This window comes from Fukomys damarensis, unplaced genomic scaffold (assembly GCF_012274545.1).
Source record: "Fukomys damarensis isolate Sample0158 unplaced genomic scaffold, DMR_v1.0_HiC HiC_scaffold_16, whole genome shotgun sequence".
Lineage (NCBI taxonomy): Eukaryota > Metazoa > Chordata > Mammalia > Rodentia > Bathyergidae > Fukomys > Fukomys damarensis.
Genome location: NW_022900928.1, coordinates 90,165,620 through 90,192,905, shown reverse-complemented (window position 1 = coordinate 90,192,905; position 27,286 = coordinate 90,165,620). Strand labels below are relative to the sequence as shown.

The window sequence follows — 27,286 nt, the reverse complement described above, 5'->3', positions numbered from 1 at the left end:
ATAGCAGGTCTTTAGGTTTTGAGTTTCTAATGTCTCTGAGGCAAATTCATTTTCATTATACCAGGGAGGACAACTATTAGATTAATCACAACACCTCAGTCCAAATGATATAATCAGCAACACAATAGCATCAAGCACAGCTTAGAAAATGACAACTTGTGGTAATTATTAATCTATCACCTTTAACAATGTGAATGAAATCAAAATCAAAGGCCAGCCCAAAATATGTTTATAGTGAACAAATTCTTCAATATAGCAACTTCACTCTTCAGGTTGGGGATTTAGAAGGAGTTGGGGAGGAAGGGATAGATAGGATAGAGAAAGGTTAGAAGTGAGGTCAGAGGACACAAGAAGATCACACAATCTCCAGGAAGCTGTTGAAGAGAACAGGAGAAGACAGAGCAAAATATCCCTAAGAACACAGCAGACTAAAAGCAATAGGGAGGCCAGAGATTGTAATCACTTTGTTTTAAAACTAAGGGCAGTTGAGAGAAAGAAAAAGAGAAAAAAGGGAAAAGAAAGAAAATAAAATCAAATTAGGATAGGAACAGGAACAAAAACAGAGAGTAATGGAGATCAAGGTGGGAGAGAGACAGTAAGAGGGAGAGAGAAAGAAAAGAAGAAAAAGAAGATTTAAAAAGTAAAACTTTTTGAGAAAATAGATAAAATATTTTTAAATGATTAAAGATGTTTAAAATATTACTTTGAAAATAAAAAATACAAATAGAAATAGAGGGCCTCCTTCAGGGTATGCCTCTGTTGACACAATAAACATTGTGGGCAGGAGTGTGCAGGCCTAAGCTAATTAGTCTCAGCAAGCCAGCAGCTGCCCCTGAGGTTCAAGCTGATTTTTGGCTGCAAGGCCCAAGTTGAGATCTCTGTCCTCCTGCAGGGTGGAGCTCTGAAAGGTTCTACTGCAGGTTCCAGATGTCTTTCCCCTGAAGTTGAACAAGGTTCTAGTGTGAGGTCTTGTCCCTCCGGCTTACCAACTATGGTGGTGTGGTGTGCCTTTATTGCAGATTTTCTTCCCTTTTCCAATGGGCTTCAACTTTCATCTAGGAGCCTCAGAGAAGCCTTCTTTCTCTGTGTTGGTGCCCATGCGTCTGGGATCCTCTGTGGCACCAGGTCAAAGGGACGGGCCTCAGCAAGATGCCTTCTGAGAAAGGGAGTTGGCATCTTTTTGTCTTGTTTTTGTGGTACTGGGGATTGACCCCAGAACCTTTGCACTGAGCTGCATCTCCAAGCCATTTTTTTTAGTGTTTTGGCTTTGTTTTATTTTTTGTTTATTTATTTTATGTGGTTTTGTTTTTGTTTTTAGACAAGGTCTCACTAAATTGCAAAATTGCCTAGGCTGGGCTTGAGCTTGGGATCATCCTGCCTTCCAGAGTGCTGAAATTATGGGTATGCACTACCATAAGCAGTAGGCATTGAGTATATTACAGAATACATGTAAAACAGTTCTTAGAAAGGAAGAGGGTAGAAAGGACAGAAACAAAGAAACTCTTTCGTCTGTTAGGTCTTAGGGGTGATATAACCCAGATGGCTATCTGTAGGAACATTCTACTCTTAAGAAGACTATAGTTTTAGCACATAAACTGCAGGATACAGTGTTTGTGAATGTGGTGTTGTTTCAAAAAATACATCAAAAGGAATGAACATTCCCACAGGGTCAAAGTTCTGAGAGGTAGAGGTGATGAAAGCCAGGTCTCTTATATGCCCTCGTTGGCCTGTATTTTGGGGATACCTCAAAAACTCTTTGACTTTTGATTTCCTTGAAGAACATGGGAAGAAACTGTCAGGAGTGAGACCTGCTGCTCCCACACTGATCAGTTTTGTTCCAACATCCCAACATTGCCCCAATGAGATACTTGGCATTTATTTCTTCCTGTGCAGAGCAATCCATACACACCTACCTGTCTCCCAGTGGTGGCTGCTACCAGAGGGCTCCAGAAAGGAGATTTATGCACTCAAACTTCTGCAAACTGTCCCCCGCCCCCCGCTTTTAGTTTTGTTAGGCTTTCTGATCTCTTTCTGATAAGAATTCAAATTTGTTTCTCTGCATGTGTCTCAAAGGAATTGTGCCACAGTGCATGCCTTCCTGCTGTTCTCCAGAAGAGCAGCCCTGTTAATTAACTACATTGTAGCCTTCTGTCAAAAGTGGAAGATTCTTGACTCAGGGAATAGGAAGCCTATGTAAAATAAGCTAATGAGATGCCATCGACAGCTTATGTGCAAGTAGTAAGACACATAAGATAAAATTAAGGCAATCTTACTCATGAGCATACCTTAAAGGTAAAATTTTAACTCTTCTATTTCACTTATTTACCATTAATGTTTATTTGCTCATTCAGTGGATACTTAAAAAGTGTCTACTAAATCCCAGGTATTGTACTGAGCTCTGAGCGAACACAGTCAAGCCAAAAATGGTTTATTTTCTTCAAAGATGTCTGTTTTGAAAAACAGTCAACTTAATCAATAGATATGATAATAGTCAAATAGCTGAGCTTTACTCAGACTCTTGTGTCCTGGCCTTATTCCAAGTACATTGGACTCACTCTCTCCCCAAATGTGCAGTGCTGTTCTCATTGCTGATTTACACAAGAAAACTGAGGCACGGGGTGGATACATGGCCCAGCCAGGTCGCACAGCTATGAAGTGCAGAGCAGCTGCCCGAACCCAAACACTTAGGGTCCCAAAGTCACTGCTGAGAACATTGAAGTGTACAGTCCCTCGCAGCAGACAGTAAGAGTGGCTGAGGGCACCAAGGGGAAACATTTAAGCCTGACTACGGTGACAAGGCATGCTTCCCAGGGAGCAGAATGCTTTAATTAAATCATGATGGATGAGCAGGACTCGGAAGGCAAAGAAAGAGAGGAAAGAGCAGGAATCAAGGAAGAAAGGACATTTCAGGGTAGCACCAAAGGAGTAAAAATACCAGGGACAGAACCCCAGGTCTTGTCATTATAAAGCACTATTTTGAGTAGAGTGAAATAAATATTAGAAGTATAAGCAAAATACTATGGTTCCCAGATGAAGCAACAATTACTTCTGATTGGAGAATAAGAAGTTTTCTTAGAGATTATACATTTTAATTGAGTCTAAACACAAATGGTGGGGGAAAAATTCACTAAGGTTCAGAATGCCAAAGGGGAGAAAAAATAGAGCACCACAAAGATCAGGCAGGGACACATCAGAAAGGTGTGGCCTCCTTGGACACCAAAGCTGAGAGGAGGGTGGGACACCCCCATTTATATCCCATATCCAGGGCCACTGCAGTGACTGGCATGAATCAAATATGTATCAATCCATAGAACACCTAGGAGGAAAAGGAGAGGACCACAACTGAAGGAACAGGGATCAAAATGAAGACAGAGAATTCATTGAAAGAGACAAGAATGGAGCATGGTAGGCAAAACTGAGGATTCAAAATTCCACAGGGAAGCAGTTAGGTGATAAGAACTTAGATGCGTGATCCAGTCACACAAGTGAGAGGCTAGGTTTATGGAAGGCTGTGGAGAAGGCTGGACACTAGAAAGCCCATGTGTTGGGTGATTATCTACATCACAGTTGAGTCCTCTGGTGTTGACACCAAGAGACAGAGCAGATAGGGAATCTGTGGGCCAAATGTTACAGTACCAGGGGATCAAAGGATGACAACAATAAGAACAGGGAGAGGCTGTGTCACAGAAAGATGTGTTGCTGAATGAAAACACTGGTACCATAGAATGTAAAAGGCATTGAGAGGGACAGGGTGGGCCAGCTGTTCTGGCCCCACAAAAATGGCCCACTGGGGAGGTTGGACATTAGGGTTCCCTTAAGGTAGGCAGCAAGCAAAGGAAGGACCCTCTTGGATGTGTGGGATAGATAAACAGGGGCCCCAGTGTCTTTATTATTTAACAACATACAGAAAGATTTCAGGAGAAATTCATGAAGAGGATTTCAGGAGAAAATTTTGGAAGAGAACAGGAAACATTCAGGAAAAGCAACCAGAAATCCCTTAATATGTTTGCATAAGCTTCTATGTTGTTCAGGTTTGAGCTTTTTTGGATATCAGGATGACACAGAGAAAATTTTTGCATTTAGCAGGCATATCTCCCCAAAAATGTGGAGGCAGCAGTCCAATATCCAACTAATCTTAGGCAAAAGTATTAAGGAAAAATTTTCATTTCCAATATGCAGCCTACTCCAATACACATGTTCAAGAAAGTTACAGAAAAAAAATACTCTGCAATATATAGAAACTGATGAATCAGAAGAAGTAAATTAATAGCAATTTATCTTACACCATTTCAAAATTGGAACAACTTTTTATATTAAAAGAGCTTCATTTGTGTAGACATGAGGAATGGTGAATTCCACTTAACTTGGCTATGGTGCTTTCATGGTGTTATTTAAGATGGTTTTTAAAATACTGAGTTTTTATTAATACAGATCGGGTGTTTGCACCTGGATTTTTCCTGTTAATTATGCAAGCCAACACAGGTTATCCACATGGATTCAGGAAGAATTTTAGTGTTTCTAGTACTTTGCAGTCCAACTGTGGCTTCAATTTGTATTTAAGATTTAGAATCTGAAGAAGACTTCTGACTGCCATAGCTGTATATAAGGAAAAAATTACCACCCTGAAAAAAAGAAAAACATTTAAAGATCTGAATATTTAATAGAAAACATAAGGTTTTTAATTTTTTTCCTCTAACTTCTTGATTTAAATTTTTCAGTTTGGATGAGGAACCAAAAGATTTAGAAGCAAAAATTAAAGATGAAATTTTTCCATATTAATGCTACAATATATTAGCTATTTGGGCTTTATTAAGTATTAAACAGTATATAATCAGTAAATAAAATTTAATTAAGTTTATCCAGATTCCTTTGCCAATTTCATGGAAGGGACAGCTACATGAACATACAGCCTAGGTACCCCTGGGGCTGTGGGTTTCAGGATTGTTTGCCCTCTGGATATGAAAGGTTGCTTATGTCCTTAGAGTCCACCCATGTCTACCGCTGGAATTTTCCAGATAGAGCTGGAAATTCCTCATAAGCTTGGCATACAGTAACCTTTCTCTAGAGTTTATGGTCCTACCTCCCTTTACCACACTCTAAAGGTAGCTAAGAAGACCACCCAGCCCTTGACCATCCCTCTCACATAGTGCTCTGCACCCCTGTCCCTGGACATTTCCTTCTTCTCTTTGTGGAAATGGTGAGCTTGCTCTCTTGTACTTTCTATTGCAGGTAGAGATTCTTCTTTTTAAAGTTACAACCACCTTCTTGGCAACAACTCCTTTGAATCTACTTCAGATCATAGACTCTGAGTTCCCAAGAGCAGGATCCTTCCAGTCACAAACAGATAGCTTGTAACTCCGCTGCAACTCAAGTGCTCTGGAAGGTAGGCAGAGTTCCCAACTAGGCTCTCCAAGACCTCACTACAGACCTGGTGTCTTAGAATCTCCCTGTTAAGCACCAGATAGTTAATATACATAATCAACTTAAAGGCATTTTAGGACCATAAAGATAAAGATAAAATAAATAGCAAGAGGCAGGATTCCCTCAAAGATATTACACTGTATGTATGTCTGTGTGTGTGTGTATAAAACTATATATACTGATTTGTTTTATGTAATGCCCAAGAATAAACCAACGTTATCTGCAATGATAGAAGTTAAAATAACAGTCTTGGGGGAAGGAAGAACTGACTTTGAGGTGGGACAAAGGACATTTCTTGGGTGGTGGAAATATTCTATACCCTGATCCAAGGAATGATTGTATATGTAAAAATTTTATATAGCTGTGACTTAAGACTGGCACATTTTAATGCATACAAAATGTACTTCATTGAAAAAGTGGAAAAAAAATTCCTGATGTAAGAAAATCTCAAATGAGGAAATTTTGTTTAAATGCCCAATTTTTCGAAGAGCAAGTCAGAGACCAGGATTTGAAGCTAATCTACACAAGACCAGTCCCTGAACATCTCCAGATTGTGTCACCTTCACTTGTAAAACAAGCAGGTCAAACTGGGTCACTGCTAAGGTCTCTTCCAGCTTTAACAATTCTGTAGGCTGTCTGAGAACCATCAAGTCAGTTCCAGTGTGGCTCACCACCTCGCATCCTAAGTGGACTCATAATTAAGCACCAGCTTCATTTTTTATGACATGGCTCTCCATTCTTCTAAGGATTACTCAAAAAGAGCCTTGTCACAACCAAGGACATCTGCTTCAAATAACTCCAGCCCACATACATGCTTGAACTTGATGTAATCATAAATACCTCAAGCTCAACACATCAAAACCAAACTTCATCATTGTTACTCAAAAGCTCTCTTCTGCTCTCCCAGTCTCAGTTCCTGTCATCTCTGTCATTCTTCTTATCCAAAGTAGAAAAGTCAAACTCATAGTTATGTTTTATTGGCCTCCTCATATTGGATAGATTTTATCTGTAGACACTGTATTTTTAATATAAAAACGCCCTTCTTCCTGTACATCTTCATACCAGAACAATCCCAGAGAAAGATTAATTCCAACTCTGCAGTAAGACACATTAAACATAGATGCAAAGAAAATGAAATCTTCATCAAACTTCTTTTTCTATCAACTATGATGGTTTTTCTAGTTGAATCCACTAGATCTTTGGTTCAAGAAGGCTCATTTTTTATCTACCTTACTCAAGTCCCTTTCCCCTGACAGCAAATCTCCCCCATGAGGGAAAATTTCTACAAATCTAGTGTTTTACTCCTTTCCTTCCTAATGGTTTCTCAATGCTTTACAAAATAAAGTTCAAGCACTGAAGCTTGGTAAGTAATTCAAGGCTTTAACATAGCTTTCCCATCTTCTTTGCACCCCATACAAACGTTGCCCCTTTCTCCTGACTAGCTTCTACCAACTAGTGACATTTCCTGAGCACCACCCATCCTTTCCTTGGAATCACTGTCTTTTCCTATTCTGGAACTGCTCCCCCCACTGAAATTCTGCCCATACAAAAGATTTGCTTTCTGTATTTTGCCTTAAAATATACCAGATTAATAAGGCAGAAGTCTGCTCTTTCCTAAAAATACCAAAAAGTTTTGCAAGACACTTAATTTGGTGCATTGCCTGGAAAATAATAGGCATCTCTACTGATGATCATCTCCACATGGCGTTTTTCAGAATAGGGTATAACTTCTGTGTCATTGCTACAGAGAATGCTAAAGTTTCAGAAAGATATTTTTTCCTGATGGAACTTTTCCTCTGTCTCACTGCCTCTATTCTAATGTTTACTGCATTATTTACTGTATATAGTAAGTCACAAAATAGTTCCTTGCAAGAAAGGATGGCGTGTTGAAGTGTCAAAAAGACTACCAAATAGAATCAGCCTACCTAGAACCAGTCAGAAGACCCCTGCTGCTAAGAAGAGAACAAATCAAAGAATATTAAATTCACACATTCTGAAACAGAGATGAGAGAAAGATGTGCTGTTGTTCAGCGATAAGTACAAGGATTAATGAGAAAAGTAGAAATATATGTGATATTTAAGTTATAATAAGGTTAGAGACCATCCACCTGCCATTCTGAGAGCTAATGGTGTCTCTACAGGCTCAGTGTTTTCATAAAAACAAAGCTTCAAGAAAAGAGTTGGTGCCACAATCAGTTAGTATGTGTTGCTAATGCTGGAGAATTGATTCAACTAAGGATGGCACTTGGGACCAATTAATTCAAAGCTGCTTAAAAAAACAGAAGAAAAGGAGACAATAAATCAGGGAGCAGAGCTTCATTTAAATATAGTGAGTGATGGGAGTAGATTACTTGAAATAGCAGCTCAAAACCAAAAAAAATCTCAAACGACCAAAGACAACTAACTGTAAGTACAGCAATACTAGGTTTTCACAAGCTATCAGACAAATGCTGTGTTAATTAAAATCATGTGAGAAAGCACTGGCCAGCTGACATCAGCCAAAAAGCCTAGGAAAACAATCTTTTGCAAATGAAATTTTTAGGAAATTATTTGCTAAAGACTCATTTTGCTGAAATAAAAATATGATTTTAATAACAGTCAAGATAGAAAAGGGAAAACAAAGTGTTACCCGGAATCATAACTAAAATATGTTATTCTTGAATATTTTAAAGAAAGAAGACTTGTTTCTATTTCTATCATATTCAAGATTTCGTTTGTTTCATTTTCTCAGATACTTTTGATTCTACAAGGAAACTTTATTCTAGAAGTTTCTGGGTCACTAACTGGGAATCTGGGATGTATTTTCCCATAGATACAAGTCATGTACAGCACCCATATTCCACAGCTAACCAAGAAGGAGCTTTGTTCTTGCTCTTTTGAAGAGTTGTTCTAAGATGCCTGGGCCAGCTAAAGGTCAAGGTCCTGACACCTGAAGAATGATCTAGAATAGAAATGTTGAAATCAAAGGGAATTGCTTTCCATGTTTCCAAATGTTGGGCTTGTCCATGACACACTTCCTAGTAGAAGAAACTTTTAGTGGCCTGTGTGGTATTCAAAGCACAGTCCAACCAGCACAGAGGCTGTGTGGCCAGGCACCTGAGCCTGTACCTGTGGACAGGGCTCCCTCATGGCTGCCAGCCACTTCTCTCTGCTCTAAAACACCTACATGCAGAGAATCCCACTGACTCATTCGAGGAATGTTGTCACCTATATATTTTTTAAAAGTATGATGTTCTGACAGAGAAGTGGGTGCTGGGAATAAGGTAACATCATTACACCAAAATTCACCCCTTCAATATTTGAGTCATCTGAGAAAGACAATTATCTAGTCAATTTTTAAAAATTATAAATATATGGAATGCCAGGCATGGTGGCACACGCCTGTAACCCCAGCACTTGGGAGGCTGAGCCAGGAGGATCGCTGTGAGTGCCACGTCAGTCTCAACTACATAGTGAGACCCTGGCTCAAAAAACCCCCTAAAAAATAAATCAATAAATAAAATATATGGGAAAATGTGATGAGATCACAAAAGAGTTAGGAATGAAGTATATTCTTCTTTAGGAATAAGATAAACTGCTATAGCAAATACACCCCAGGGGTCTGTAGCTACGTGAGAGTTTACTGCAGGCTGTGCTCTGGTCCATGAAGACCTCCCACAGAGTGATTTAGAGACCCAGGCTCCTTTGACTCTGTCTCCTAGAGTCTGGAAGCATCTAAATCCAGGTGGCAGACAGAGAGGGAAGATGGAGAAGCAGTCCCTTTTCTTAACCACATTGATCCAGAAGGATACACTTTTCTTTGCTCTCAGCCCATTGCTGAGAACAGGTCATATGATTCCACCAGGATCTATGAGGACAAAGAAATGCAGGTCCTGGATGGATGGCAGCTTTTCAGGAAAATAAACTATTCAGGGATAGTTAGCAGCATCTGCCAAAAGTGCTATGGCAATAAAAAGTGGAGGGGCGGGTAGCCTCACCTGAAGAAGCCCAAGTCGGTTTCTGGAAGATGTAGCATTTCGTTTGCATTGAAAGATGACAGAAAGTGAAAAGGAGATAAAGACATTTTTCCAGAAAGGAAACAGAAAGGCAAATGTAAGTAGAGAAAGAAAATCATGGTGCATGTAAGTAACTGGAAGTCACATAGCTGAAGCCCAAAGGTATTTTTCTTTATAGAAATAACCTACCGGATATCTAGGTTGAGTTTGACAAAGGAAAGCTAGCTAGATTGAAGGCAGCTCAGGAAATACTTATGTTACTTGCCTTTGTGGATGATGTTAAAATGACCAAATTTGGTGTTCTGTATCTCTGAATTTGATTCCTCGGATGAGGACCAATGTGAATGCAAAATGACTTCTCGTGAAAAATGCTTGATATTTAGTATTCTACAGGGTCTTTCTGGTTAAGTGCAACAGAGCCAATGAATAATAGAAGCAGTGTGTATCTGTCAAGTGTGATTATAATGCTGAATTATGCTCATCTTGCATTCCGATTCCTGTATACATTACTTTAAACATCAGAACACACTGGCACCTCAGACCTATGAGGATTTATTTTGCAAAATGGCATATCCCTTATTTTTGGCCATTTCTAAAAGGAAAAAAATCACATCTGATTCAAGTGATTTCTAGCATTTTTTATACATGAAAATATGTGACCTCAAGGAGCTACTTTTTTTTGTCAAACTCAAGACCTTTTGCTTGCAAGGCAGGTGTGACACCACTGAGCTAAATCCCCAGACCCCATGGATCTGCTAATTTTAATGGAGCATTCATTCTGTGCTGTTCCCATCAGTGAACTCACTGGGGACACATCAAACCATCCTGAGGCAGAGGATGGTGATCCTTAGCCAAACCCGAATTTGACCCTTTGATTCCTCATTACTAATAGAAGATAAAGAAAAAGTTAAATCATTATACCTAGAGAATCAATAAAATTAATTAGATCAGCTATGAATGTCTTGCAAAGATTCCAAAACAAAAGAAAGTTTTACAAAAGTTTTTCACACTTTAAGGAAATATGTTACAGTTACATGGAATGTGTTTTTCCTTTCCTCTCAGACAACTCACAACTTTGACTCACAAGTCAAAGTCTCTGTTGACCCTGTACCATGGTTTCCTTTCTCCTCCAATTTCGAGCCAGTGCTGAAAATATATATGTATCAGTTGATGTGCATCTGATGTAATGGGAAACTAAATAAATCTCTTTTATCCTGTGAGTCCATAGTATGTAAACTATTTGTCCTCAGTTGGCACTTTTATTTCCATCTCAGCCATCTTGCCTGAAGTCATACCGATGTGGCATTGAAATTTTTTCTAGAAAGGAAAAGAGTTGTTCCAAAACAAAGGTGTCCCACAGGCTGGATGGCAGTTCAGTCCACCACAACCAGGAAAGAGGTGTCACCGGGCCTTCCCTTCTGCAGATTTAGCCCCAGCTCTCACCAGCAGGAGGCGCCTTCCACAGCCTTGTCCTTTCAGCTTTCCGTCTTGTCTTTGATTCTTCCCATTATCAGTGACTCCACCAGGACAGCCATCCTCAGTTCAGTCACTGAGGAGTTATCATCAGTCCACTGATTCGCATGCTGCCTGTGTATGAGCTTCGGCTTCCATCGGGTTAACACTTGCGAGTCTCTTCTAACCCATGCTCTTTCAGCCTCTGGCTATATCACTTCTTTGGACCTCATATCCCACAATCCCCTGTACTTGAATTCTCCAAAGCCACAAACCTCACTCCTCTGCTCTCTCTGACAGCACCTGGAGCCATCTTCACAAACAACCCCCGGGTCCTCTAACTAGAGTGCACATCCCTCCGTGAGTTGTTCTCATTGCGGAAGAACCTGAATGTGGTCAAGAGGAAAGCTTCTTTCACATTTGTCCCTTCCTGATTCTGCCCTTTTCTCCATCTCTGGGGAGTCTGTAGGCATCCAAATTCATGGTTGCTCTAAAGAAATTTCTACATTTCCTTTCATGACAAACATTGTATCCCCCAGTCACCATCTGGGATTTTTATCCATTCTTCCAAGACTGAGTATTCCATCCAGTCTCTGCTTTTCCAACTAGGGGGGTATTTGAGACTCATTTGTACATCCTGCATGGAATATTGTTTCAAGATCTTTGTGGAATGATTTTGGTCTTTTTAAATCATATAGGTCCATTATTATTCAAGGAGTTATTCTCAGAAGGTGGTTAAATGCGTGGAGAAAACTAAAATTAGAAAGGCTTTGCATTTTAAAGACAGCACTCTACATGGCCAGTGGTATCTCCCTCTTGCTCGCTTTTCTCTGTGGATGTCTTTGTTTGTGAAGTTATTTTTTTTAACCATAATAAAAAGCTCAAAGGCCAAATACATGAAGAGAAATACTTCTCATACTCAAGAGGTTATGAAGATACCAGAGATTTTAAAAATGAGTTCATAACATTGAGCCTTAAGCTCCAGGCATTTCCTTGAAGAATTTCTTAAAAACCTCAAATAGATTTTTCTTGCCACATTCAGTTTCAGTTGTGTTTAACACTGGTTTTTCTGGTGTGAATATGTTTATATGGCCCAAATAATCTCTATGTGCAAAAACTAAGACTATACTAAAAATATCATTTTTATTTCTATCACAATAGGAAAGGCAAAACAATATAGCTCTGTACTTACTATTATGGGCTTTAATGTCTCACAATTTTCTTATCTAGGCAGTAAGGGTGAGCTTAGAAGTAGAAAGGTCTGAAATATTTAAACCTTAACACTATCAGGTTTGATCACAATATTTCTAAACTGAAGTGTTGAGAAGTTTTTGATTTTGCAGAGTTGGAACCACTGATAAATTAGAAACCACAGTGCCCATAAGACTGCACACATTTCTAACACCAATTGCAAGTATGGGGGGGATACCCAAACCACCCCCAGGTTCAGCCATTTTCTAGGAGACTCACAGGGCTCACAGAAGGCCACTGTTTAGAGTAATCACAGGAAGAGAATGTGGATGAGGCTCAAACAAGGAAAAAGACAGAAAAGTGGGAGTTCAGGGAAGCCAAGGACGCTGCACCTTTGGTTCCCTCTCCCTGCAGAGTGAGAGCACATTTCCTTCCTGGAACTGATGTGTGGCCAGTGCATGGAGTATTGATAACCAGCAACCATTCCCTGAGCCTCAGGGTTCATCTTTGTTCATAGGTGACTGCCCACATGACTGATCTTAGGAGTCAACTCCTCCTTAGTGACTGAAATTACTTAACAGAATGCCCATCACCTACAGTGAATCTTTCGTTAGTCTATCTGACATGAAGATCTCCCATCTGAAATACTGTGTCGTGTGGGCAGACCCTACTGTAGATCACATTGTTAAACTCTCTGGTAGGATGCAAGGCTCCCAGACAAACAAAGAAACTTATTGAGAAGGACAAGTGAAGGGTTTAGATGTCACCTTCCTAAAGCCAGACCATTTTTTCTGGCAAAGACCAGACCTATTTTGGAAGCAAGGTTAAATTTTTAAATTTTTTAAAATGTTTACTTAAAATATAGTAGTAATGATGCATACATTTAGGGTACGGTGTGTTATTTTAATACATGTATATCATATGTATTTATCAGATCAGGTAACTGGCATATTCTTACCTCGGACATTTGTCATTTTTTTGGTGTTGAGCATTTTCAAAAACCTCTCTGCTAGCTACTTTTAAAGTCAATTAATTGCTGTTGACATAGTGCCGATATGAGGCCATAAAACATTGGAGGTTATTCCTCCCATCCAACTACACCCCTGTACCCATAAACCATCCTCCCTCCATGTTCCTCCCACGTTCCTTTCCCAGACTCTGCTAACGGAGATTACAATCTCTTCTTGCAGGAGGGGAAAGGTTACATTCTTTAGCACACAATTTCTACAATGTTTCTATTTTAGAGGATAAGAAGCAAAAGATTGCTGGGTACCTTATTGTTAGAAGGAAAATTGGAGATCCTAGTGTTTCTTCCAGCAGGATCCCAAGAGCAGATTCTTTGATATGAAAGGTACCAGAGTCACCTGGCATTGAAGAAATGCAGACTGCAGGCTCCTATCTCAAGTACAGTGAGCCAGGTTCTCTGCAAAGGAATTGATGTACTTATGACCCAAGTTCCTTGTTCATAAAAGTAGAGTAAAATATAGCAAGAGATATAGGACAAAGGGAGAAAATGCTGCCTCTGTTTCCACTACCATGCTTCTCAGTATATGGGCAAGTGATTATACCCAAAACAACATGCTTTGGAGGACATCTAGCAACATTTATTTCAAACAAACATAACTGACTCATGTTTCTAGACTAAGAAAATAATCATTGAGTTACACTGTGCTCTTCGGGAAGATGTCTGAGGAACACAAGGCGGCACTCCAAATGGTTTGGTTGGTCTCAGAAAAAGTGGATTTCACCCATCAGAGTATCTGTATGATGACCACTGGCCTCCTTGACCTCTGAAAACACTTGGATTCCTGGGTCGTCAGGTCCACTCACAGTAGCGATGTGCCTGTTCATTCATTGATTCATTCACCAGCTGTTGAGTGTATACGCTGTAGCAGGCACTGTTCTAGGTGCTAAGGGCAGAATTATGACCAAAACAGAAAACGTCTCTTAGTGAAATGCCTTAGTGAACCCAGGAGGACATAACTATTCTGATAGATAGTAATACACATTGTGTAGATTAATTCTTTAAATCAGGATACAAAGGCGATAGGGGATCCAAGCGAGTGGATGCTATTTAGCATAAAATGCTTAGGGAAGGAATTTCTAATATGATGGCTTGTGAGCAGGGAAGTAAAGAGCAGCTGTAGAGCTATTTGGGTAAATTCAGGAGCAAATGCTAAAGGCCTGAAGCAGAGCAGATTCATAAGTGGTGAAGAAGAAAGCCTCACACCGTGGGATTAAACAGAAGATAAGGAACAGAACGGGATACATACACTGCCAGCCACTCTTTCAAAGAATTTGGCGAGAATAGGAAGAGGTGCAATGTTAAGAGAAGGGTTTGGTCATAAGGGGACTGTTAAGAGTACAGCCTTGTCAATTCATACATGAGGAAAGACACAGTAGAAGGTGAATCATTGGTGTTGTGACAGCGAGGGAATAAACATTCATAGGAAGTCCTTTCGTAGGCAGGAAATGACCGCAAGCTGTGTGCAGGTGGAGCCTTGGGTAGGAACACACATATTCTCTTTCCTTCTTGCTTTCTCTTTGGCTCTCTGATTCCTACACTGACCTTTTTCAGCCTTCCTGCCTCTTCTGGTGACCATCTTGAGTAATCCAGATTCTTTTGTATTCTGATGCCTGTCAAGATATATAAGGAACAAATAATATTCATAACACTCCCTCCTGGTTGAGTGAGGCTGAAATACCTATTCCTCCTATTTTCAGCTTTGTTGTATGAGTTGGATGAGAATTGGTACCAAAGAGCACTGTTGAAGCTTATCGTTTCTCGAACTTCATTTTACAAAATAGAAGAAACAAATCATTACAAAAATGTACCAGTGTCAGCTGATCGCTAACATCACCTGCATGCCAGGCATCTTGTCTTTTCTCTTTAACCTATTTGATGTTGAGTGACTAGATTTGATGTGCTACCTCCAACTGACACTGCCGGTCTAATGTCTAAATGTTACCTCACCTGCTAGGAGAACTCGGAACCAATAAGTCTGTTCTCTGGTCAATTGTTAAATTTATCACTCAGGACATTAAGCCTGCAGTGATTTGTTAGAGAAAAATCTATGATGAATTGAAACGAGGGCCACTAGAGCCACCAGCTGGAATTACACTTGAAGGGGGAAAGGCTTGCGAGCGCTGTCCATGGTTCTGTCGAATTCTTTCATGACCCAGCTTTATTCGATGTAAATTCTGCTGTCTATAGTACAATATTTTTTATGTCAATATGCCACTTTGTGCATTTGTCTTGTAATATTTTTCTTTTCTCCATATAATGGTTCTATGGCTAAGACTCCCATGGAGACTAGCTGTGTTTCATTCTGTTATTCCTCTTAGAATCTCTTGGAAATTGGGTTATAGAATATTACAGTTTGAAAGGAACTTAGAGGTACTACAGTTCAGTAATTCCAAATATATTTTGGAAAGAAACTCTTGGGAAACTAAGATATAGTCCCCACTTAGATGCTAGTGAACTGAGGCCAAAGTGTGAAAAGGCAAAGCTAAGACTGCAAATTATATGTACTGATTCCCAAACCATGCCATAGATCAGTTAAGATGCTTGCAGTTACAATGAAAATAGCTTTAAAAATGAGGAACATCTTATATAGAAAATCCTGAGGTGGTGGCTGAAGGAATAGTTTAAGAGCTGAGTAATGTCACTAAGGACCCAGGCTCATGCCATTGCCTGTCTGTTCTCAGTATGTCTGATATTTGTCCAATAATTCTACCAACACTAAGAACCCTGACCTTCCAGCCTATATCAAGGAAAGAAAAGAGACTCTCTTTTCCTTATCTGTCTTATAAGCTAAGACACTTTTTCAAAAACCACCAGAAGTCTCCATTTACATCTCATTGGCAGAAGGGAATATTATGTCCCATTCTACATGATTCATTGGCAAGAAGTATGGAATTGCCATGTTTGTCTTTGTGAAATCCAGGTTCACTCTCAGGGCCTAGCCTAGGGCTATCCTCTGGAGAAGGGTAAGACTGAGAACACTTTGAATCCTGTGTAATCAGGTCAGCTCACAAGAGAAAAGGGAGGCATGACTAATTTGGACAGGAAAATTCTCCATTTCTCCTATTTTGCTTGTCTTCTGAGCTGGTGGCTTTGACAGATTTGTTAGTCTTTCTAAGGGTGTGTGTGCATGTGTGTGTGTGTGTGTGTGTGTGTGTGTGTGTCTGCATGTGCAGCACCCACCCACACACACACACACAAACACTACACAGTCCCATGTCACCCCCCTAGGACTTGGGGGCAGGGAGAAGAGCAAACAATATGAGTACACAGCTCATACTACCCACTGTGTTGTGAGTGTAAATCCTTTGTGTCTGACCAGGAGTCTCATGTCTTCTACCCGCATCATGAAACCGTGGCCAGCTAACTGGCAGCTTTTAAGTAGGTAAGACACTTGGAACTTCCCAACTCCTGACACTACTGGAATGCAGCCATTCATGTTTGAGAGTATGTCCTTTCTGATGAGCCGTGCTATCTACACCAAACTCTCCCACCCTGATTGCTGGAAAGGAGAACAAACAAGAATATAAGGAATTCCTTCTCGACTGGCAAAAACAGGGCAACACTTTAGTCTCTGAGTGGAGTCACATTAGGAGAGGACAGTGTCATTGGTGCTGGTGCCTTCTAAACTGCCTCTTCTTTATTTGCTTGCTGACTCTCTCTATAATTATCTCTTTTAAAATGTCATTTGCTCTCACCCAGAAGACCAAGAGCAATCAGCCGCAAACTGAACTTTAGAAGCTTTTAGAACACACTGGCTGTCTGCCTGGGAGATGGGATTTCTCAAAGGCATGCCGCAACAATGTCAGGGCAGCTGACATCGAGTGAGGAAAAGGATCCCTTCTCTTCTCATGCTGGACCTCACAGACCTTACCTGAAGAAGCCACAGATGGGAAGAGAATATGCTAAGCCTGTAAATACTTCAGCAGTCTCAATGGCAGCTCCGTGGAGAGGAAATTGCTCACAGAATCCCATGACCTTGAGTCCTTCTTGCTATACCTTGGGTCAACTGGCAGGAATTCTGAGTTTTAGTAGGATCCTGTCAACTTTCTTTCCTTCTCTAGAGCAAGGTATAGCCACTAAGGAGACCACATTAAAAGGAAGAAATAGGACTGGGCGTGGTGGTGCACGCCTGTAATCCCAGCACTTGGGAGGCTGAGGCAGGAGGATTGCTGTGAGTTCAAAACAAGCCTGGGCTACATAGTGAGTTCCAGGTCAGTCTCAACTACATAGTGAGACCCTGTCTCAAAAAAAAAAAAAAAGGCAGAAATAGGGATCCATTGTGACAAATGCAGAGAAAAGTGTAGATGTTTTCTAATGACTTCTGGTACTCAGAATTTCTCCAAATGGTGACAGTTTAAAGACTTGGGCAGGGATTCATCATAGGAGAAGGACAGCAGCAGAGAAAATTAGACCAGCATTTATCCTTTTGAGTCGAACCTTAGGGTTAAACTCAATTTATCCCTAAATTCTATTTCCCTGATGGCAGTTGATGCCTTTAAAATGAAACAATCTTTCCTGCTTAGCCCAGATTCCCTTGTTCTCTTGCTGTTCTGACAACTTACATTTAAAAATGCATCGGCCAGGACACAACACTGTGAGATGAGAGCAGATTAAATCTTAAACCAAGGCCACTTTTCCCCCCATAGACTGTATCCAAACTGCAGAAAAAGATCATTCGGTCCATGGGTCACTGTCATTCACCTGTATTCTGATCATAATTCCAAAAAAACCATGATAGCAGCCACCAGCCTGAATGCTAAACCCTGTCACAATGACCCCTCAAAGCAGAGGCTCTTCAGATATTTTTCTGGAGTTTGTGTGGAATCACAGGTGTCAACATTAAAGTTATCTTCCTAATGACACAAAAAAATCAAAATTTCTTAGTACAATTATGTTGATTAAATTGAGTTCTATGTCTAACATCCCTGTAGCTCAGTAAAGTTAATTCAGCTTTCAGAGGGATTTGACATAGAGGCAGCGAACACTAGCTCCTGAGGATCCAACCCACTGTGGTTTTTAAATTAGAAGTTTGATTGCTTGTGACACCATCTCAAAATGGTACCAGCCCAAAGAAACTGAATTTTCCATTAGCCCTAGAAAAAAATGACAGCTATTTAATTAAACTGCTTAGAGATTAGGCAGAAGGCTTATTGATGGATGGAGGGCCGGATATCTTTATAAGCAAAGTCAGGAAATTCACTGTTGTGCCACATCTTTAATGCTTAAAATAATCCAGCAAGCCTAAAGGGGCTCAGGATGTGCTTGCTGCTTCAGCAGTAAGCTGCCCTTGCTGCCAATCTCAAGAAAAACACTCATTTAAAACACATGTTTATAAAGCATGGCATGGTCACTGAGGAACTGCATATAAACTGAAAATGTGAAATAAGAAAGCTGCTGCTAACTAAAGTTGACAAAGCAACCACTGAATCCATTCATCTATTGTTGCAAGATGATTTATTGCAGGAGGTGACTTGGAAGAGATCTCTGAAAAAAAGAGGAGAATGATTTGTGGTCAGTGCTGGAGGGGAGGTAATGGGAAGGACCCAGCTTCCCAGCTGAGGACCAGCCAAGGTATGCAACACACAATGCAGAAAGGGATTATGCTGTGGGTATGTTGTACAACCTTTGGGACAGCCACAAGTGATCCAAAAAAAGATGTGAGTCACCTTCATTGCTTCAGCAACTCACTGATCCCTGACTTCCAAAAGTTAATGGACTGACGTACTAGAAGTTACCCCAAAGCAGTATTTCTCTACTCTATTAACATTTCCTGGAGAACTTTGGAATACACCAGAACCTATTCCAGATCCAGTTAAAATCCCTGAAGCAAGATATTTCAAGAATCTCTTGTGAGATTCTCCATTGTTGGTGGGAGTGCAGACTGGTGCAACCACTGTGGAAATCAATATGGAGATACCTCAAAGAGCTGGGACTAGAGGTCCCATTTGACCCAGCTATTCCTCTGCTGGGTATCTTTCCAAAAGAATTAAAAGAATCATAACACAGTGATATACACACACCTGTGTTTATAGCAGTACAGTCTGTAATAGCTAAAACTTGGAAACAGCCCAATTGCCCATCAGTTGGAGACTGGATAAAGAATGCTCACACATGTTTATAGTGACACAGTTTGTAACAGCTATAACTTGGAAACAACCCAAATGCCCATCAGCAAAGAGACTGGATAAAGAAGATGTGGTTTTTCTATAAAATGGAGTACTACTCAGCAATAAAAAAGGAGAAACTAGAAACATTTCTAGCTAAATGGATGCACATTGAGGCTATACTCTTAAGTGAAATAAATAGGACACACTTGAGTAAATACTGAATAGTTTCTCTGGTGTGAAAAAACCAAAAGTATAAATAAGGTTAAATGGTAAAATTGAGAGCATGAAAGTGGCTAAAGGGGAAGTGGAAAGGGGAGGAGAAAGGTAATAAGGGAAAAGAAAAAATGTAAAAAATAGAAACAAAGTCTTTGGAAATGGGGAAGGGTGAAGCGGGTGAAGGGAGAGCAGCGGTATGGGGAAAAAACAAGAACCAAGATCTATCATGTAAAGATACAAGATCCAAATGATAAATGTAACTGTATTGTTTGCAATAAACTTAATGGGGAGAAAAAAATAAATAAAGTGGATAACTAGCAAAAACAAAAATCTCTTGTGATAGTAAACCACTACCTAAAGAGCTGCCAAAGAAGTCAGTTATAAGTGGAATTCAAAGATCTCAAGCTCTGGAACCTGAAAAACCTAGGCTCAGCTCTTGATCTACTAACTTGCTAATCTAAAACATTCAAAATCTGGGTCTTATTATCATCAAGTTCCCTAGGCCTCAGTTTCCCTATCTAAAAAGAATCAATGATGATAAATTCTTGGAAGACTTCAAAAGATTAAGTAACATACTGACACATAGACCCCCCCGCAATACAAATTTATTTTCCTCCCCCTGGTTAGTAGTGGTGAGTAATAGACCTGCACAGATTATTTTTCTCTCCCTTCTCTGTTTTTCCTCTAAAACTCAAGCTATGTGGTGTCTGAGAGAACCATCCTCATGTGTCTTTTACACTTTCTGTTCCTCCAGCTGCCACAGAAGTGTCCTTTTCATTTGACGTTGGAAATGGGCCAGTGGAGATTGTAGTGAGATCGCCTACCCCTCTCAACGATGACCAGTGGCACCGGGTTACTGCAGAGCGGAATGTCAAGCAGGCCAGTCTTCAGGTGGACCGGCTGCCCCAGCAGATCCGCAAGGCCCCGACAGAAGGTCACACACGCCTGGAACTCTACAGCCAGCTGTTTGTTGGTGAGCACTGGAAAGACAGTGTCTTAGTTACTTTCTCGTGCTAGGACAAAACGGCCACAAGTTAAAGGAGGAAAGATTTATTTCATCTCACAGTTTTTAGAGGTTTAAATCCACAGTTAAATAGCCCTCAGGCAGGGTGTTATGGCAGAGGGGCATTACAGAGGAGAAACAGTCCACAGCAAGCAAGCAGGAGGCATCAAGCATCAAAGCAAAGCAACAGCAGCAATCCTTTTTCCTTTTTATCCCACCCAGGCTACAAGACTTTTGGGAGGAGCCACCCACACCCAGGGTATGGCTTCTGTCTTCAGTAAATCCATTCAGCCACACCCAGAACCATGCTAATTCCAATCAGTGGACTAACCTAGTCTCACATACCCTTAATCCCAGGATCATACCCTTAATCCACATTCACACATTCTATATCAAACCACATCTGAAAAGCCCCGCCTATAAATTCATGAGGCTTTGGGGGTATATCCAGATGTAAACCATAACATACAGTCATGACTTCCCTCTATCGGTTTTAAGAGCCTTCACAATGCAACAAATAAAACAAGAAAAATAAAAAATGGATTACAGAGGGTTTTGGTAGAGGTCCTTCCCAAAGCAAAGGTTTGACTTCTTGTCATCACCTCCAAAACAGAAAGGAACAAGGAAAAGACCCAGAAGACTTAGACCTGACTCCACTTCCCTTCCCCTTGAACTCACGATTTCAGCTACAAACCAAAAGTGTAGGCTGGGGCATCTCTCAGGGATCTCTGATGTCTGCAATTTTATATTTATGGTTCTAAAGTAAATTATTTCATCCTTCTGGGCACTTCTGAGAGTGACAAAGAAAGGAAAGCAGAGAAGGAAGGGAGGAAGGGAGGAATGGAGGGAGGGAGGAAGCTCTCTAAATTCAAATTTTCTTGAAAGGGTAAATGTGGGGTGGGGGAGAAAACAAGCTATGTTCAGATTTACCTGAAATGATAAACAAAAATTCATTCATTCTCTGCCCATCTTCAAGCTGCTAGGCAGAGAACGATTTAGAATTCTCCTAACATAGTGTCCCTCTACATGGGAAGAGATCAACACTGAGATCAACACACAAAAGACACATTTAAATACAGCAAAAAGTTAACCTATGAAAGAATCTCATCCAGTCACATGGTCTAGTCTTCATCAATACCTTTGCTATTGACTGACATGTTTCAGATGAACCTAAAATTACTTCAGAGCAATACAGCAATACATGTTTCCATGGCTAGTTGAGTCTTTATTTTGCTTTATAGAATATATTTTAAGAAATTAGCAACTTTTCCTCTATTGAATAAAAAGAAGTAAATTTGAAGGGTTTTGTGGAAGTGTACCACCTTAGAACACCTGACTGGTTTCAGAGAACACCCCACTGATCAATTCTGTCAACTGTGGGGGTCTCCTACCCAGCAAAATTGAGGGACATGTTGCTGTTCAGATTCATAACCCCTGCCACCTATGCCCTGCTTGTAGGATTACACCCACCAAGTGTTAGTTACTGTTAACACAAGCCAGAGTTCTCACAGGGCCTTTCCTGGTTGTGTTGGGGTGCTTGAAAAGCATTAGAAAATCATAAAAACAAAGATTAAATTAGGTATTCACTCTTTTCATGGGATATGTGCAAAGTATACAACAAAGGTGAACTTTAAAAAGGGAGAATGACTTGTTACCAAGCCCCATCAGTCAGAGGCCAAGAAAGAGTTGAGATTTTAAAATTAAAAATCTCCACCTCCTTAGGAACCCAGCACTCTCCAAATCCTTCGCTCTAGTCATAGATAACAAAATTACATGTACAGTAAATACCTCAGTTCATGAGCACTTCTGTTCATGAACAATTTAGTCCCTGAACAGAAGTATTCAGCAAAATTTTGCTTCAATTCATGCACAGTATTGGATGACAAATACAACCACAGCTATTTTCCCCAGAATCATGGGGCAAATTAAGTTCATGACCCAAGGCACCAGTATAATTTTTTACACATAATTTTAAAGTATCTAAACATTTAGTCTATTGATTCCTCCTAAGCCTAGTATAAAAATTTTGCATCTTCAATATATCTTGCCAAGATTATCCACAGCAAGTTTCCTAAATTCAGCTAGTCCCACCCTCCTGCTGAGTCTACTCTACTTGTTTTTCATCGTAACAGTTGACTCTACATGGCTTGATTCATCATTTTTCTGACTTTGCCTCTGGATGCAGAGGTACAATTTAGTTTTATCCCTTTCTGCTCACTATCATTGTCCTGAAGAATTCTGGAGCACTAGTAAGGCTGTAAAACATAGAGTTAGGAGGAGTATTTTTTTTCTGATATTAGAAAGAATGTTGATCCATTTAAAGAAAATCGCCCATGAATAGCTTATTTAAGGAAAGAAAAAGCACAGAGAGCTGAAGACAAATTTCTGCAAAACAATGAAATTTAAGGGGTAGGCATAAAAAGAATGTCTCAGAAGGAAGAATGAAGACAAATGGAAGGCATAAGCGAAGGAGAATTAGCAAAGGACAATGTCACAGGAGCAGAAGGTTTTATGGAAAAGGTAACGGCGACTAACATCATGTGCCATGAGTTAAAAATAAAAGCTAGAAAAATTGTTCTTTGGATTTAGCAATTATGAAACCATTCTCAGGGAAAGTTTCTACACAGTGAGCTGATGAGACGAGTCAGCCAGTTCTTGTCACCAGATAATGAAGGATCAGTCTTGGTTTCCAGTTTCTGGTCTCCTGTTATCTTAGCAGTGGGCATGATGAGTACGCGCAAGACACAAGCTGGCTGAGCCAATCTGAGAAATACTGCTCTGCAGTAGCAGTCTACTCCAGGATAAGCAGACAGGAGTGTGATTTCCAGAAAAAACAAACAAAAGAGTCAACAGCTATGAAGCCCTGGAACCAATTATCCCAAACTATTCATCAAGAATGTGGGCAACTGGAGTATTGGTCTCACTTCAAATCTAATAAAAGCATTTTTTTATCAAGCACTTCCTTTTCCTCTTTTTCAGTGTCTTTGCTCATTTTAGGTCCAGTAAACATTAGTTTTTCCCCAAATTTCTTCCATTAGACATTTATGATTATGTGCTTAGAAATGGTTGACCAAGACCTGGCCCACCAAATGGTCAACATTTCCACAGGGCTTTGTGATTACCAAAAAATGCATTTTGAATCCCACCTCTGCCACTTTCCAACTTGGAGAACACTGATAAAGTCCTTAATATTTTGGCATTTAGTAAGAATACAGCTCCTACGTCTCAGGGTTAAATGAGCAGTTCCATAAAAATCACTCAACAGAAGACTTGGCCTGGAGTCTTTACTCATCAAGGATTTTGCTTACCTCCCACAGTAGTGACAGAGCAGCAAGGAAGGACGCCAGGTTTTCTCACAGTTGGCCAGGAAAGCAAGGAAGAGATCATGTGAAAACATCAGACCAGGGACCAGGGATTTACCTCAGTGGTGCCACCACCTGTCTCGCAAGCACAAGGACCAGAGTATGATCCCCAGTACTGGAAAAAAGAAAGAAAAGAAAACATCAGGCCAGTCTCATTGTCAGCAGCTGAGGCAGGTAGTAGAGGTAGCCATGAGTTTCATTTGGGGTTCTGGACAAGGAAGGGTTTTGTTACAACTTCAAGCTCAGACAGCCTGAAAATAATTCTCAACTCTACCCACAGACTGGACCAAGGCAGGGCCACTTCCATTTCATGAAGATGACCTGTGTTAGCAAGGCCAAGCTCCCATCTCCATTTTCAAAGTGACTAAAGACACACAAAAGACATGGTTCTTGCTCTACATCTAAAATACAATTAGATGCTGTCATTCAAAAAGGGCTAACACCCAGGCTAACTTCCAAGGTCATTGGGAAGTTATAAGATTCCAGCCATGATGCTTGGCTAGTAGAAAAGTAACAAATTTTAAAATCAAAAATGACACAAAAAGGAAAAGCACTTACTGGTATTTGTCTAAAATATGCTGCAACAATGACCCAAAATAAGTGACTAACACATGCCAAGCTCCCTGGATGGCCCAGCAGAGGCCACACAGTGATCTGTGCCAACCATGTGTCAGAACTGAGTTCTGTATGGTGGCATGGGCAGAATTTCTCAGGGGGCAGAGAGGAGCAAGCACACTCATGTTTGTTACCTCAGCAGCAAGCCCTCTGGTACAGATATAACCAGGGAGTATGGAGTCTTAGACACTGGGGTAGCCTGTGAGGAAGATGGTATCTGTTGGGCCCCAGCCAGGAGCCCATCTGCCAGCATAGGAGTCAGCAAATATGACCCATAGAAGGGAATAGAACAAGCTGGGCAGGGTGGGGGCTGACCAGGGCTCAGCTTTTAGCTCAGTGGACACAGGCCAGAGCATGGAACTCTGTTTGGCAGTCCTCTAAGGAGGTCAGAGATCTGGAGACCACTTCATGAATATGTCCAGCTTCTAAGTGGCTCCTGAGAAGCAAGACTGGGTCATTGTAGCAAATGACAAAGGTCCAGCTCAACTCACTTGGCTCTGACTGCTTCTGAAATTCCTTTGGCAGCTAAAGGGGACAACTTTTCTGCACCGTGCAGAGCTCCAAGCAGCTAAAAGGTCATTCTCAGTGTTTCAAGTTCTTCTGTCACAGGTGAGGACTCAACTGGAGACTCAGGGGGAGAACTGCTGTCTTCACGCTCACTCAGAGACCAGGGAATCGGGGAAGTTCCTCCTCCTCTAACAGTCTGTCTGGGAGACCTTTCTTGCCTGGTGGCTACCTGAGTTTGTGAAATAAGCAAGGTTTCTTAACTGGACATAGAAGCAAATAAAGACTAGAGTGCTAGGACCCGTCTGTAAGCTGAGTGTGGCTGGCTGCCTCAAGAAGAGCTCAACTTCCTTCAGCTCAATAATCCAGCTTGTTTGGTCAGCAGCTCCTCAAACCCTTGGCATCCCAAAATCACCATTGGATAACTTCTGTGCCATCTGCAATGCCAAGTGACTGAGCAGAGAAAGCCAATATGGATATGCAAGGGGGAAAATTGGAATTCTAGACATGAAACACTCCTGAATCTGTGGGTGAATAAAATGGCCATTTCTCATAGCTAAGAAGTTTTTGTGTGTGTGTGTGTGTGTGTGTGTGTGTGTGTGTGTGTGTGTATATTCCAAATTGCAGGGATTGTAACAGAAAAATGTGTGATCACCCCCCACACCCCCATTTTCTACAAGCCTGCCTCAAGAACAACAGGAGCACTGGCTAAGACCCTCCGAAGTGGCATATCGAGGTCACCTGCTTGACCTCATTTAATCCACACAAGAACCCTGTGAAGCAGCGTTCACAGAAGTAGACAGCATTGAAAGTTCCTGGTTTATTTGCACAGGAAAGAGACTGAAGCTACAGATTAGTTGATTCACCCAAGGTTGGGCCCCAGTAAGAGACAGAAAAGGACTGGATCCCAGACAGTCTGATTGCAGAGATGCAGATGCGACACTTGCCTGTTCATCTGGTCAACGCAAAAATTGCACTGTACAATGTGCAACAGGCCGGAAGAGTTTACAAGAGGTGACTGCAACAGGGAACAGAGACCAGAACTCAGCCCCAGCTCAACTCCACTCCAGCCAACTGTAGGAGTGTTATTTTCACTGTTGTTGGTTTTTCATGTTAAAGTTCAAAGAGGGGAGGATTTGTTTTGTTTTTCTACTGGGGATTGAGCCCTTGACATGGAGCTACATCCCCAGCACTTGTGATTATTTTATTCTGAGACAGGATCTCGCTAAGTTGCCCAGGCTAGGCTCAAATTGGAGATCGATCTGCCAGCCTCAACCTCCTGAATAAGTGAAATTGCAGGTGTGTGCAGGAAAGGTTTTAAGAGCTGGGATAGGAGGGTTCACTCAAAGAGAAAGTAAAACATTCTGGATTTTCAAGAGAAGAGGAATTTCTTTTTTAAAGCAAGGCCCACAGGAAGTTAGGTTCCCACCTTCCCCTGGAGACTGGGAGACAAATGCTATTTTTCCTGATGTTTACATTTCAAAGAATGGCTTTCTGGTCCCAGAACCTGGGTTGTAAAACTCTCGCCCAAAAGGCTTTTTAAAGTATTTACATCTCAAAGACTCAAAAAATTAACATCACTACAAGTTTTCTAAAGTAAACATTAAAACAGAGGTCAGAGGCCTAAGGTTAGGAAGGGGACAGTCTAAAGTTTGGCAAAGCTGAAAGAACTGTTAAGATGACCTTGCTATCTATATCAGGGTCCCTCCTTTGGGAGGACAACTGTGGCCATGGAGGAAAGTGTGGAGACATACATGCTGCCCAGAAAGCTTCCCACAATACACAAAAGAATCCATAGCAGCCAAGACACACACACACACACACACACACACACACACACACACCCCTCTGCAGGGAAGCACAGCTCCTGAGTCTGCAGTAGGAAAATGTAGCGTAGGGGGTGGGTGGGGAGCTACACACCCCAGACTGGATAGAATCATGCCCAGCAGGGGTTCAGAGTTAGCAAGACAGTTGTGTGCAAAGCTTCCCTCCCCTCACCTCACCTCCCCTTCCCTTCCCTTCTCTTCAATGAGACTCCAGATTTGAAAGTCTCTATGGCACTGGATTCTCCATGAATATTTGCTGAGCAAACAATTAAATGAAAGAATAAATGAATTGTACACTTTTGCTACTTCTATGAGTTAATATTTATATTCAAAACTAGATCATCCCATTTTCAAAACAAGAAGATATTTGTTGCATATACTCTTTTTCCAAAATTCTTTTAAAATTTGATGATTTTTGCCATCTTTGGACATATCTTCTCCACTAAATATCGTAGACTGAAATCAAGCATGACAGAGACCTAAAATAAGTCACAAGGAAAGTCAGAATATTATGAAAGACAGCATTTCAGATCAGTCTGGACCCTGAATATAGTTTTCAATCTCCCT

The 27,286-nt window shown here is 40.8% G+C and overlaps 1 protein-coding gene across 3 annotated transcripts in view; it reads left to right on the top strand.

Moving 5' to 3' along the window:
- Cntnap2 (contactin associated protein 2) overlaps positions 1-27,286 on the top strand; it is a 2,025,293-nt gene that overhangs the window by 1,786,168 nt on the left and 211,839 nt on the right. For all 3 annotated transcript variants that reach the window (XM_010638580.2, XM_033764477.1, XM_019209676.2), the window contains one exon: positions 20,164-20,382. In XM_010638580.2, the coding sequence (XP_010636882.1) occupies positions 20,164-20,382 (219 nt within the window). The remainder of the gene's footprint in view (positions 1-20,163; positions 20,383-27,286) is intronic.